The sequence below is a fragment of the Anopheles aquasalis genome, chromosome 2, assembly GCF_943734665.1.
Source record: "Anopheles aquasalis chromosome 2, idAnoAquaMG_Q_19, whole genome shotgun sequence".
NCBI classification, from domain to species: Eukaryota; Metazoa; Arthropoda; class Insecta; order Diptera; family Culicidae; genus Anopheles; species Anopheles aquasalis.
In genome coordinates, this window is record NC_064877.1 from 53,765,647 (window position 1) to 53,778,907 (window position 13,261).

At 49.4% G+C, this 13,261-nt stretch overlaps 6 protein-coding genes across 7 annotated transcripts in view; 4 read left to right on the forward strand and 2 right to left on the reverse strand.

Moving 5' to 3' along the window:
- The window catches only part of LOC126569508 (uncharacterized), a 1,845-nt gene extending 250 nt beyond the window's left edge, over window positions 1-1,595 (reverse strand). Inside the window, exons 1-4 of the mRNA XM_050226656.1 lie at window positions 1,431-1,595; window positions 1,031-1,265; window positions 867-946; window positions 1-738 (exon numbers count right to left, since the gene is read on the reverse strand). The exon at window positions 1-738 is cut by the window's left edge and continues 250 nt beyond it. Coding sequence (XP_050082613.1) covers window positions 82-738; window positions 867-946; window positions 1,031-1,265; window positions 1,431-1,493 — 1,035 coding nt within the window. The 5' untranslated portion in view covers window positions 1,494-1,595 and the 3' untranslated portion in view covers window positions 1-81. The remainder of the gene's footprint in view (window positions 739-866; window positions 947-1,030; window positions 1,266-1,430) is intronic.
- A 186-nt stretch (window positions 1,596-1,781) lies between these two features.
- On the forward strand, window positions 1,782-3,631 carry LOC126569506 (uncharacterized protein C19orf47). The gene is made up of 3 exons (XM_050226654.1): window positions 1,782-1,950; window positions 2,015-2,338; window positions 2,407-3,631. The coding sequence occupies exons 1-3, from the start codon at window positions 1,932-1,934 to the stop codon at window positions 3,561-3,563; spliced, it is 1,500 nt and encodes a 499-aa protein (XP_050082611.1). The 5' UTR covers window positions 1,782-1,931; the 3' UTR covers window positions 3,564-3,631.
- A 239-nt stretch (window positions 3,632-3,870) lies between these two features.
- LOC126569510 (peroxisomal membrane protein 11B) lies at window positions 3,871-5,149 on the forward strand. Its single transcript, XM_050226658.1, has 3 exons — window positions 3,871-4,153; window positions 4,211-4,332; window positions 4,417-5,149. Exons 1-3 carry the CDS (start codon window positions 4,098-4,100, stop codon window positions 4,911-4,913), a joined length of 675 nt encoding a protein of 224 aa, XP_050082615.1. The 5' UTR covers window positions 3,871-4,097; the 3' UTR covers window positions 4,914-5,149.
- Window positions 5,150-5,266: 117 nt separating this feature from the next.
- Window positions 5,267-6,786, forward strand: LOC126569509 (ankyrin repeat domain-containing protein 49). Its single transcript, XM_050226657.1, has 3 exons — window positions 5,267-5,448; window positions 5,510-5,919; window positions 5,999-6,786. The coding sequence occupies exons 2-3, from the start codon at window positions 5,727-5,729 to the stop codon at window positions 6,508-6,510; spliced, it is 705 nt and encodes a 234-aa protein (XP_050082614.1). The 5' UTR covers window positions 5,267-5,448; window positions 5,510-5,726; the 3' UTR covers window positions 6,511-6,786.
- LOC126569505 (probable aminopeptidase NPEPL1) lies at window positions 6,636-8,498 on the reverse strand. The gene has a single exon (XM_050226653.1). It carries the CDS (start codon window positions 8,382-8,384, stop codon window positions 6,798-6,800), a length of 1,587 nt encoding a protein of 528 aa, XP_050082610.1. The 5' UTR covers window positions 8,385-8,498; the 3' UTR covers window positions 6,636-6,797.
- A 2,016-nt stretch (window positions 8,499-10,514) lies between these two features.
- The window catches only part of LOC126569503 (putative uncharacterized protein DDB_G0277255), a 37,514-nt gene continuing 34,767 nt past the window's right edge, over window positions 10,515-13,261 (forward strand). The window contains exon 1 of one of the 2 annotated variants that reach the window (XM_050226645.1): window positions 10,515-10,562. The gene's annotated coding sequence lies outside the window, so the exon portion shown is untranslated. Of the gene's footprint in view, window positions 10,666-13,261 lie in introns of both variants that reach the window. The other variant, XM_050226644.1, reaches the window with a different exon arrangement.

Consider the following 13,261-nt stretch of genomic DNA (forward strand, 5'->3'; position numbering starts at 1 on the left):
TTTTCTTTCACTCCTGTTAAGAATGCAAAGTCACACATTTTACGGCTTCACTTATCTCTAATATTGTAGCTGCTACGCTTATCATACGTCACTATCGCTACTTTCGTACATCTTTTCTACATTCTTTCCCACTCGTTCCCTAAACCGCGCAGCGTCTTTTTTGGCAATGAACCGACGGATGGCCACTTTGGCCGACTGCCTCCTATCAGGCGACCACTCATCCAGCATGCCGCCAACCCACTCGCCAAAAGTCTGCCCATCTGATTTCGCCGTTTGTCTTTCCTCAACCAGACGATCGGTCACCGCGGACACATTTTCCAACACCCTAAGCATGTTTCTGTCATAGGAAAGAGTGGTATCCTCCAACCGGCGCTTCATAGTGCGGTAGCGTGGTTGAGCTACTGTGGCTTGTTTTGATCCCGTCCGGATTACGTACGGCGGTAGATTTTGTGTGGTCTGATTTGAGGAGGTGATTTGTTTGCGAGGTTGAGCTTGCTTTGAGGAAGGGATTAGGTAGTGCGGTAGATCTGGTGTCAGTTGAGATTCGGGCTGTTTTTGCTCGGAACTGGATGATGGTGTGATTGCGGTGCCCCCAGACAATATACTTTTCGCATCAACAATCCTCACTTCCATTGGTGGTGCAAATGGCGATGACTCTGTGGATGTGCCTGGGGCTGGCGACTCTGCCCGGCTGGAGAGTTCGGACAGATTCTTGACTTTTATTGTCGAAGATAATTGCTAAAATGAACACAATTCATGCAGATCGGTTATTTGAGATTCGTCAATAGAACTTTCAAAGATACTAAACTGTAGGAAGTATTCTACTACGAATCTGATAAGAAAATAGCAAAAAATTAACTACTTACTCCTATATCCACCAACGGGTCGTGACTTTTCTTGTTCATCACAAACTGCATAGCATCGTACGCGTACCAGGTTGGCGGTGCTGCAAAATAGGTACGCGAAGGTGAGATAGATGTAGAATTACAATTGCTTTTCAAAGAAAATTGTATGAATATGAAACGCGTACAGTCTCCAGTCTCATTTGCAGCCTTTTGCTTATTGCAAAAGTGTCTGAAGGAGCTTTGAAGGGATCTCCACTTATTGCGAAGTAAATTGTGGTGAATCCCAAATTCCTTCGCCAAGAATAACCATGCCTCAAGTTGTTTAATTGGGCTTTTGTAGCCAGGTGCATCTTTGTTCCATAGGCATTCGCGCTTCTCTATCTCCTTTATGAATCTAAGACAAATGCTTCGGGTCCAGTCCTGAATAATAAAAAAGCATAAAATTTACAGATTAACTAGTTAGCTATAGTCAGATTTACGGAGTTCCTATTGCCGAATGTTTGTATTTCATGTAGTCGGATTATCTTGAGACCGAAGATAATTCGGCAAAACATACAATCGGACGCTGTTTACGAATCAACTTACGGTCGGGACGTTCGGTCCGAATTGCACTCGGTACGTCCTTGGGCATTTTTTCAACGAACTCATGTTTTGCTAATCTGTGAAGCAAAACTATCTGTTAAAACCATGTATTCTCTTTACAAAAGAAGATTTATCGTCGTCAAGCACAAAAGTAAGCACACAAATTTTCGGCGGTGATTTTTAGAACAGACCCAACTGACCCACACCCACACGGACGTCCCCGTGAACAGACACCTCGAGATTCTGGCACTGCAACGACCCTCAACCTATCTATCCCGTGCCGTTGCAGTGCCCGAATGCACCACTTTTAATTGGTTGCGTGGGGTCATCCGCCCCTTCTGACAACAAGCGATCGTTCGTGTTTTGGTCGGAATCGCATCGAAAAATTTCCATCATTTAAGGATTGCGTTGGTGCCTCGCATTAACGAAAATCTCCGCTTCCGCTGGTGCCACGCCGGCTATAAATAAATTCTCGAAAACCGGTGCAGATTTCGGGCCACAAAGATGCCGAATCCGACGGCAGGTAAGGAGAAAGGGAGAGACCGCCGGCGACCCAGACCCACTAACGATACCCTGTTCCACTGCAGCATCATGGGTAAAGTTCTTCACAAACGCCGACATCCCATCCCAGGCAGCTGCAACCTATGCGCACGTATTCGTCGAAAATCGCATCCAGATGGACATGTTGATGGACCTGAATAAGGAGTACCTTCGCGAGATGGGCATTACGACGATGGGCGACATCATAGCTATCCTGCGCCACGCCAAGAAAGTGTCCGAGCAGAGTGCACGCGAGAAAGTGCTATCGCTGCCAGAAACGGAGGTTTCCGTTCCCGTAGCAACCGTGTCCGGTACGCCCAACACGGTCACCGTTAGCAACGGCAAAAAGCTCGAGAAGGCATCTTCCACTCGTATGTTTCACGGAGCCGGGATTGCCACGGGTTTCATTCAGTGCGGATTTCTCTTCTCCTTCTTCCAGGTATTGTGTCTTCGGTTGGATCATCGTTGAGCGAAGGCAAATCGAGGCGAGTGTTGCCAGAGCATGAGGGCAAGTACAAAATCACACTCCCAGCGGGAAGCACCGCGCGCAGCAAAGAAATCCTCGACAGGAAGCTCAGTATTGGCAAGCACAAAGCAACCGACGGCGATACGACCGAGAGAGAGTCCAGCTCAAGCTCAGGCCGCATTGTGGCGGGGACAAAGCGGGGCAGCATATTTGACCGCCTAAATACGGATGATGATGACGAACTACCCGCGAGTACGGCCGTTGGGTATGCAAAGACACAGAAAATCGACACAAACAGTCCACCACCACAGCAGGCTAGTTCTAGTTCCTCCATATTTGCGCGCCTCGGTGGACGCGATCGTGGAGAACAGCGAACAGCAGTTAGCGGCCACAGTGAGGCACCATCGTCTAGTATTTTGAAAAAATCACCCATCTCTCACCGTACATCACTGACCACTTCTGACCAGCGCAAGGTCACACCGATGGAGCAGAAAGTGATTTTGGTTAAAAAGATACCGGCCAAAGCGACCAAACTGTCGTCGGATGAGGACGAGGAACCGGAAGACTATCGGCGATCGGCGGAGTCGTATGGAGCCGGTGCGGACCCGGCGACGGGCCTGAAATCAGTATCCTTTTCGGCAGAGGACGAAGTGCTGGAAATAGCGCCTCGGAAGACGTACAAATCCGGCGCCACTTCCGGTGGCCGTTTGCATTTTAACGATCGAGATGTGCCAGTGAAACAGCGCCTGGGTGGGGCGGGCGCTATCCTCAATCGAGGAAAGCTCGTGACCGGTTCCACGGCGAGCCATCGTGGACCCCGGTTGGTGGACCACCACGGTGGCCCGAAAGCTCTGCACGGCACCAAGAAGGTCACGCCGATGAAACACTCCGTTGGTGGTGGAAAACGGCTGTCCCCGGTTTCGCGTGCCACCATGAAACTGGATACCGTGGTTCACGGGCGCAAACAACCGGTGCACACGCGCTTAAGCTTGGGTTCCGCACGCGCCGGTTCCGATGCCCAGCAACTAGTGAAACGGGTCGAACGGTTTAGCCTCGATTCGAAGCTATCGAAAGTCGACAAAGGCAACAATGGGAGTGTTTTTAATAGACTTGGCTACAATCGTAAGTAAACGGGCGGGTGCATTCGAAGCCCCATAACGATTTCTCTCTCACAATAAACTTCGTCGAATACAACAACCGTTTCGAACGATACGTTTCATTTCGAATTTGCATTTCGGTTTCGATGACTCATAATGAAACAGGAACGTAACGGTTTTCAGCAAATCAGGAAAATTATAAGATCCCGATTTCCGGTTTTCCGGCTGGGAAAAGCAATCTCCGGCTCCGGCTCCGGCAATTTTCCGGCTGGGAAAAGGAATGGATGAGCGATGAGCCTGTAGAGGGCGCTAGTGTCGGCTCGTTGCCATCTAGCTCACACTACCGCGCGAGAAAGAGAGAGCGCACAATCAGGCGGTATTTTGTGTTGTTATCTGCGAAATTTACTTTTTTGATAAACGGGATGAGATAATTCTTGGTGCGCGGATTAGAAATGGTTTATAGTCCGAAACCGACAATCATCCTGTAGTTTGTTGCCTTTTTCCAACGATTTCTAGGCATCCGGTCGTGCGTGCTGTGTTTAATGTGAACTGCGATCACTGGAACAAATGGATTTGGTTATCAAATTAAACAGTCAAACGGTCGGGAAGGACAAAATTGCCAGGTAAATGATGAAGGGAATGGATGGAATGGTCGCTTTTCATCACTCTTGTCGTTGCAGGTTGGTGCAGTACTCCTGCCGTGCATTATGGGCCAGCAAAGAAGCGAGAGCTGCAGCGACGTCGAAAGATACGGTTCAAACGCTAAAGCAGATCGAAAGCATTCTCAGCTCCTTCCGGAAATGTTCGTGACCTTTAGCCCTTGTTTATCGCCGTGCTCTTACCCACAAGTGCGCACCCACCAATCAGATCTTTGCTTGTCTTTCAGTGTTACGATTTGGAAAAGGATTCGAAGTGCTTTATAGTGCCGCCGTGAGCATCGATCTAAAGCGGCTATCCAATCAGCTGTTTATCGTGCTTGGAAAGGTTTCTTCCGGACTGTTTCTACTAGCCGATCACGTCGTGTGGCTATCGCGATCCGGCATTAGCAAAAACGTGAACACAGCACAGTGGCAAACCCGGTCGAACCGATTCTGGCTAGTATCGATCGTGATGAACCTGTGCCGCGACCTGCAGGAGCTCAATCATCTCTTCATCTACTTTGTCAGCAAATCGAACCTCCTGGATCTGCTGCAAACACTGTCCGTTGTGCTGAAGGAGCACAAATCGCTGGTTGTCGATACGGTGAAAAATGTATGCGACGTTTTCATTCCCCTAAACGGCCTCGGATACGTCCACATGTCCAACCAAACGATCGGCATTTTGGGAGCGATTTCCTCGGTGATGGGGCTACTACCGCTGATCTATCCGAGGTTAAAGTTTTAGCATTGGCTTAGCCGAGCTTAGCTTGGGACACCTAGTAGTGGCCAGCAGGAGTTGTGTAGTTTTAAGGTGATGAGCAAAGGATACAAAAAATCATGCCTGATTGCAGTCGGGTTTGATACACGGGGTGACATGGGGTGGGTGTGGGAATAACTAGGCAACTGAATAGTTTTGGAACAGGAACGCGTAACCAATTTTGTACACAATCATTGAATAAGAAATAAAATTGTCTTCAAAAATGCTCGGTTGGCATTTTTCACAAAAAAAGCAGTTTTCTTTAAAAATCACAGAAACAGGCAACCCTGGTCGTTTTGTTGATGTTTTTCTACTTTTACTTCTTATTCCGTGCCCGAGCCGCCACCCGGAACAGGGGAAGAAAAGTTGGAGAACCGCAACGCGACATCAAAACCATGTAAAGGATTCTAAAGCTGGATTGTGGAAACCAATCAACTGACTTATAAGCCGCAGAGAACACAAAAATCTACGGACGAGATCCGAGTCTCCAAAGGAAACCATAGGATAGCGTTCCGGATAGGAAGTAGAAAGGTTCGTGATTCTGCAAAGATCTGTTGTATTAACGATCGATTTCTTCGTTACAGAAAAAAAAACAATTGGGTCATGTGGACTCAGTAGCCGTATAGAAGAGGGATATACCTGTTAATCCACAATTTTCCCGCTGAATTGGACGATTTTTATGGAACTGTTTGCTGTCATAAACGGCATGTTGCGAAGCCCCAGCTAACTAGATTCAATAGACGTACTGCGGGTAAATCGGAAAAAGAAGAGCCCGGTAGCAGGGAAATTCACGTTCGTAAAATGTCGTCTCGGTCCCTTAAAGACTGGGATAACATCGCCAACAGTCTCAACGAAGGCGATGGCGAAGAGGCCGAAGAGGAGCTGGATACACTGGAGGCGTTACAGGAGAAGATGGCCAAAGTGCCGCGCGGTATGTTTGTGAGTGGCTGGGATGATCCCGACGAGCTGATCGAAGAGGATAACGATCCAAAAGGTGAGATTGTTTTTTTTTGTTGTGCCACATCAACAGAGAATTCTAATTAGTGATCAATTTCTTTCCCCCTACTTTACAGCCAGCCTTGAGCGACACGCACTGTGGGCCGCGGGGGAAAACAAGCTGGATGTGTTTGCTGCGATCGTGAGCCGTAAGCCGGCCGTCGTACATGCGATCGATCGCGATGGTTACACCGTTTTGCACAAGGCCTGCTACAACGCCAATTTGCCGATGGCGCGATTGGCGCTACAGTACGGCGCCGATATACACGCACGAACGGGTATGGGCTGGACGGCGTTGCACTCGGCCTGCAAGTGGAACAATGCTGGCGCAGCGGCACTTTTGCTACAGTTTGGTGCCGATGTGAATGCGCGCTCGGATGGAGATCAGACGCCGCTGCACATTGCAGTGACCGTGTCGAGCTGCCGAGAGACGCTGGTGACGCTACTGATGAACGAGGAGTGCGATCCCGAGCGTCGTAACAATTCGAACGAAAAGGCCGAAGAGATAGCCAAGCGAAGTGGACCCTCGTTTCCGCTTTTTGCCATGGCACACCCGGCGTATCGGGTTGAGACGGGTATGATTGATTAGGTTGCCGGGGGGTGGCAGGTTTAACAATGAAATAGATAGTGAAGCAGTAGCTGTGGTCAAGTGTCCAGTGCAGCAGATAAGAACGCCTCTCATGCGAATCCATGGAATGGAAAGCGGATTGCGTTTTTTTTTTCTAGTTTGCTTGATTTGATTGTTTATTAGAAAACGACCCGAACAACGCGTGATGCTAGTGATTAATATCGAGTTGGGCGCACCCGGGGGCCTGATGATGAACGAAAATAAAGAATTGCCATCGCAGAGCGCATGATGAACACAGTCCTGGTGCCTTAATCGATGCAAACCTTCTTGAGTGGAGGTTCGATGCCGGACGAGTAGGCATTGGCGTTGTTACGCTGCTCCTTCGGCTGATGGGCGAGATCACGCAGAATGCTGGCGTTGCTATGCTCCCCAAAGAGTCCGGCCAAGAGGGCCACACCGTACCCGGTCGCACGTTCACCATTGTGCACCGGTGCGGCCATATCGACGTGCATCCATGCACCCCCATACTCGAACCCGAGATGGGCCCCGATGAACAGTCCGGCACAGCTGACCTGCGCGTTGCCACGATCCATGACCGAGTTTTTCATGTCCGCCACGGCCGAACTGAACTCGCTAAAGTGCAGCTCCGGACAGTACGGTACCGGTGAGAGCAGATCTCCCGTGCGACGTCCAATTTCCAGTGCCCGGGCCTCCCAATCATCGCTGTTCGTAAGGATGGCACCGTGATACTTGCCCGTGGCAATTCCCTGAGCACCGGTCAGCGTAGCCATGTCGAGGATGATGTTGGCCTTCAGGTCCCGGTCGGCGTAGACGACACCGTCGGACAGCACGAGCCGACCCTCGGCATCGGTGTTGTTGATTTCGACAGTGCAGCCCGAATAGAGTCGATGGATATCATCCGGGCGTGTCGCTTCGGGTCCCACAGCATTCTCCGCTAGACAGAACACGGCGTGCAGGTTCTGTCGGAAGCCACTCTTGACGGCGGCATAGAATGCACCGAGAATTGCCGCTGCACCACCGCAATCTCGCTTCATTCCCGGCATGGCCGTTTTGCCCTTGATGCTCAGGCCGCCTGTGTCGAAAACGATGCCCTTACCGACCCAGGCAACGGTTTCCGTCGCTCCTTGCGGCTCATAAGACAGCACGGCCAGGGCAGGTGGATCCAGCGCGGCCTTTCCAACGCCATAAATGCCACCGAAACCTCGCTCCTTCAACTCCAGTCCACGGATTATCTTCGACTTCAGTCCCAGTCCGGCGGCGATGTCTTCCACCTCGGCCAGAAAGCCCGAAACGTTCATCTCATTGCACGGTGCATCGACGATGCGTGCGGCCAGCCGGATGCCGACCGTAACGTTGGCCAACGCAACCACATCTTCCTCGGTGACTTCGACGACAGCATCAGGGCTTCCGCCAACTACGATGAACTCGATGTGCACCGTCGGAGGCGGCTGAGCCGTCGCTTGCTTCGACGTTTTGCGGTTGTACAGCGGGAAGGCGCGTGCGACGGCACAGGCCGATGCTAGCAGATCCTGCTTCTCGCACACGATCACGATCGATTCGCTGACACCGGTGGTGTTGGTCTGGATCAGCTTGGTGATGGCATGGGCACGGGAGGCCGTGTTGTGTCGCGAGGACTTTAGCGGGAGCGCCGCTACACGCGCCACATCCAAGTACAGCGAACAGACATCGGTCGGGGACGGCTGCAGGCTGGAAATGGCCTTCGCAAAGGTTTCCGGTGAAACGCGCGGTTCCAACTTGGGACTCACCCGGCTGAACGGAAGCTCGGTCAGATGTCGCAGTTGGCCAATAATCAACACCGGCAAATTCTGCGGATCTGTTGGCTGCAGGAGATGGTGAAACTTGAGCAAACTCATCTCGGTCAGTAAATGGAGGGCTCTATCGGCCTCCGAGTGTAAAAAGAACGGCCAACGGAACTCCAAGAAACCGAACACCGACTTACTACCGATCACCGCCGGTGGGCAATTCCCAAACCATGGGGTGGGCAAGCTGTTTTATCTAAAGCCGCTGGCAGACTGGTTGCGGCACTTGTGACATTTGCGGACACCATTTTGGCTTGTCAAACACGGTATCCAACGAGATTGTTCAGACGTGCGACTGTTGCGTTGTGTCATCTCGTTGCGTCATCTCGTTTGGATCTTGCGAGCGTAAAAAACGCGTCCCTCACTTGCCTCAGATGGAACGAAATCATCTTCCTGTCGCCGTGTATCCGAAGATTTACCTTGGAAATTCGGATCTACTATAGATCCTCGGTGATGGATACTGAATTGCAAGAAGAGGAAACAAAACGGAAGATAGCAAGTTTAATCGAAACGCTGGAAAAGTCCCAGCGGCGCTACCGAAAGCTAATCTTCAGGACAGGAGGATGGAATTATTCTGAATTTCAATGCGTTTGGTCCCTTATTCACCCCAAAGTTACGATGCATCTCGACTCGATGAGTTTTTCCGGTAGCATGTCTTCGAAGGAGTTTTCAATAATAGCTGCAGGGCTTCCGTCTATGTTGTGCCTCTGTTGTCTAGAGCTAAATCAGAGTATCGAAAATTCAAGAGCTCGGGATATAATACCAACGCTGCAAAGCAATTCTGTGAAGCATCTCGAGATAGTAGCGAAACTTAAATATCGGCTGGATATGCCGCAGTTAGTATCATTCGAAGGTTTTCTGCCGGTAGCTGATACAATCCATGATAACCTCAGGACATTTCCGGCTTCTAATCTGAAGCACCTCTTGATGGTATTGGACGAACATTCCATACGACTGATAACAACTAATCCTACCTTTTTCTCTCGATTTGCGCACCTAGAATTTTTGAAGTTTGAAGGAGAACCTTTAACTAGTGAAATGTTATTCAAATTATGTGAAGCATGCATAATGTTGAGGGAATTTATCATTTTAGGATTCGATCTTTCCAACCCAAGTGACTTACAAAATCTCTCGAAACTTAAGAATCTTCGCGTTTTTGCATTCGGTCCACCTCAAGTGATTTAACGGAAGCGATTGATTTATCGACCTTAGCCCATCTAAATACTCTACATCTCGCAAATGTCTCGAATATTGCGAAACTTCCTACGTCAATCACAAAGCTTGAAATTAGTGTCAATGTTCCACATGATGGTATAGAGAATATACACAACTTTCTAAGTAGCTGTTCGCAGTTAAAAGAACTGTCCGTAATAATTTTTCACTACCAGTACTTGTGTAGGCATGTTGTAACCGATGAAGTAATGAAGGCATTGCCATTTCTTAAATGTTTGGAGGTACTAACGATCGATGGTGGATAGTTGCCAGAATCGAGTTTCCATCACATAACTGTTCCGTTACATAATCTGAGGAAAAGCGTAGGAAAGGTAGGCCACGTTGCCTACGTTATCTTTGGTTTTTCCTGCGAAGGTGGTGGTGGTGACTTGAGGCTTGTTAGCCAGTATTAAGGGTAGTGTAGGTTTCGAAATGTGTGATTTGAAGTGAGAATGAGTAAGAGAAATCATAAGACGAAAACTAGGAGGTAGGAGCGAAGGTAGCAAACTGAACTGGTAACGCAAATGAGTTGTTAAAGCAAACAATTGTTAAGTAACAATAAGTAGTTTCTCAAGCAAGACGGCGGGATAGTTCGGTCTCTTCGTTGCGTCTGTTAATAAGTAAGTCCCACGAGCTAACTAAGTCGACCTTTAGCTCGTTGAAGATTGTTTCATATTTTCCTGTTTTCGGGTTTCTGTTTCCGCCGGAAACGGTGCTCCGGCCAAACCAACCAAAGCCCTTTGGTTTCACCGCACGTTGAAATGTTTCACTTCGAAAGGTCGTGGGAAAGCAAAGAAGTCGCCTAAAACTCGAATTAAAAATGCCCGCAGGGTCGTACGGGGACCGTGTGGTACCGCACCGTGCCTTTTATCGTTTCCCTAGCCCAGTTATCGTTTATATCGCCCTGCTTCTTCTTCCCATTTTGTTACCTTACCCCTCTTCTTCCGCTCCGCGGCCCGGGAGCATCGAACGAACGGAAGTGGGTGTTGTTGTGTGCTTCTTTCGCAGTTCGGTCTGGAGGTGAGCATAAAATGTATCTTGGTGGATAATTCCGCATCGATTAACGACAACGGTGATACAGATTGTGTCCGAGTGCTTCCTCTTCGGGAATCTGTGCGGAAATGTAGGTGGATAGCTTGTTCTATCATCGTGGCAGCAGAATGAAACTCTCGACCTGTTTCCGGAGGATGAATGTAGTTTGGCAGAGATAAATGATGAATGAAAAAGGGGTTCGGTGATGGAACAAACAGCGGCCAAATCCGTGCAGTTCGTTGGTGAGCAAACATTCCGGACGACGAACGACGAGTGACCGCAGGTCGACGACGAGGTGAAAGGCAAAAGAATTCCAAATTCCGTCGTGCAAAAGTAGGTTACAACCAAAAACGATGCACGGCGGAGGTGCTCCGCGGTATTCGTGGCTATTCGTGGGTTGGGGTGGCAGTGCTGTTGATGGTTTTTTTTTGTTCTCCCGGTGAGGTGGACCGTGGATCCTACCAATCAATTCGGTTCACTGTTGTGCAAAGTGTAGTTTAGAACGGTTTTGTGAATTAACTTCGTCCCTGGTGTGTGTGGTCGGGCGTGTGTCTGTCAGGACAGCTTTGCAAATCCTGCCCCTTGGCGAGGCTGGAACAGCAGAACAAAGAAGGAAGGACTCCCCCGACCAACGGGGACTTGGACAGAACGTTCTGCAGATTTCTGTTTGACATCCAATTGTTTGGTAAGTTAGGCAGAGCATGCTTTGTTACCGGAGAAACCGGATAGTGTGCGTGTTTCCTATTTAAAACAATCATATTAGTACCCCCACCGAAAACCCCCAATTGGTTGGGTGGACAAAATACCCCTTTTTTTAGGGCGGAAAATAGAATACAAGACCCGAGCCTACGGTGCCTTTCTAAATTGCCTTCGCACCATGCGGACTGTGTGATGAGTACGTTTGTTTATCGATCGCAGGGTGTGGAGAGGAGCATTGAGGTGGTTGCATCCTGGGGCGTAAAAAAAGTCTTGAAAATTATCACATATTCGTCCCTGTTCATGCAGCTAAAGTTGAAGCATATATTTTTTTTTAGAGTTAGTTGGTTTTTTTTAACATATATAAGGACGGACGAGCCGTATGTTTAGAGTTAGTTGGTTAGCACGATTTATGGTGTGTTCCCTTTTCATAACAACGCCACCATTGGTGGTCGCTTAATGGTCCGTTTGATGCCTTCTAACTAATTTGTATCCATGACAACTGACTTCTCTGTATCGTCTACGATTGGAGCTCAATTTCGTTTCAATTTCGATACAAAAATTGTATCAATTTTTGAGCTGCTCAAATTCAGGAGCAACAGTGAAACCGCAGCTCTCTTGGAATGGTCTCGAGGAATCGTATCACTTCATAACAACACGTATTTGATAAACTCCCTCCGGGTATTGCTGATGTCTCACGTACAAGAAACTGATGCAACCACACCAGGCCCACGATGCTCAGTGCTGCTGCATGGTTTTGCTCGCCACCATTCCCTGCAGCGCTGAGTCGCGGGTCAAGGTTGCATGTTCTGCACCTGCGTGGCGGTGCACGGTGCGCCACTATCGAGCTCGCCGCCGCCTCGGGACTGGCCAACATTATTATGCTCCATTCTTTTGCATCCGATGCAATGGCCTGGGTTATTCGTCTCCGTCGCATCGGATGCGGGGGAGGGGGCAGCCAGAGAGAATTGCAAATAGGTTTCGATTCGCTATGAGCACGTTTTGGGGCATGCCAGTTCTGCAGTGCGTCCGTCCGGATTTTGATGAGGTTGTTTAATGTTCTGGGTGGTGGGCGGGCCTCCGTGGCATCCGTAAATAAAATCTGCTAAAAATTGCGACCCCAACTCACCTGTGAGACCACACGGCCATCATTCGAAAAAAAAAACGGTGAATCTAACCGGCGAAACGGGAAAACAGAGGTGAAAATACCCGGCTCCCAGGACGTCCGAAGGGGTTCCCCGGGTGGGACGAGAAGTGGTGCAAGTTGGTTGGTGGATCGCTAAGATCACCCACCACCCACCACCCGCACCAGCACCCGCACCAGGAGCGGCAGCTTCGAACATTAACATTAGAGAAAAGCGTTCCGTTAGCGTGTGCATTCCTCGATTTCTCGATCTCTGTGCCGGTTTGTTCCCGTTCCGCGTTTCATGTGCTCTCGGCACATTCGGTTCGGTGTGGACCATTTCTATTCCTCTCTCTTTTACCTTTTTTTTTCTAGCTGCACAGATTCCAGCACGTCCAGCTGGTGGTGGTGGTGGTGGGTCCATTTAACCGTGACCACCATCGAGCCGGCTAAACCTACACCGGGGTACTGGAGAGCGCCACCCTCGTGGCAACGAACGAGGTTGCTCGCTCGCTAATCCATGGGAAGATGAGTTGTGCTACCCTGGAGGATGGATGAATGAATATAGAAGGATCAGAAGCAACCTTAGCGGGGAACGCATCGAATGTTTCGCCTCTTGAAATCACGAATCCATCCGATTGTCATTTTCTCTTCTCTTCCGTTGTCTGTTTTCTTGCGATGCGGTGAGGCCACTGGTCTGCCATTTTACATTAAGCCATTTTGACCCGGCCAACGGCCCGGAAAGGTTCTTATGCTTAGCGAATCATCATAACCAACACGTTCGGGGGGGAGGATTGCATTGTTTACCGTTCTGGTGGGCGAAAATTGCGCCAACATAGCGCCGCGTTCCTGGTGCTCATTCTTTACG

Excerpts from the sequence above, each read along its gene's own strand:
- LOC126569506 (XM_050226654.1), top strand. Across the intron at positions 2,339-2,406 it reads CGAGAAGGCATCTTCCACTC|GTATTGTGTCTTCGGTTGGA; the intron begins GTATGTTTCACG and ends TCCTTCTTCCAG.
- LOC126569509 (XM_050226657.1), top strand. The coding sequence starts at position 5,727 with ATGTCGTCTCGGTCCCTTAAAGACTGGGATAACATCGCCAACAGTCTC. Across the intron at positions 5,920-5,998 it reads AGAGGATAACGATCCAAAAG|CCAGCCTTGAGCGACACGCA; the intron begins GTGAGATTGTTT and ends CCTACTTTACAG.
- LOC126569505 (XM_050226653.1), bottom strand. The coding sequence starts at position 8,384 with ATGAGTTTGCTCAAGTTTCACCATCTCCTGCAGCCAACAGATCCGCAG.
- LOC126569510 (XM_050226658.1), top strand. The coding sequence starts at position 4,098 with ATGGATTTGGTTATCAAATTAAACAGTCAAACGGTCGGGAAGGACAAA. Across the intron at positions 4,154-4,210 it reads GGGAAGGACAAAATTGCCAG|GTTGGTGCAGTACTCCTGCC; the intron begins GTAAATGATGAA and ends TTGTCGTTGCAG. Across the intron at positions 4,333-4,416 it reads TCTCAGCTCCTTCCGGAAAT|TGTTACGATTTGGAAAAGGA; the intron begins GTTCGTGACCTT and ends CTTGTCTTTCAG.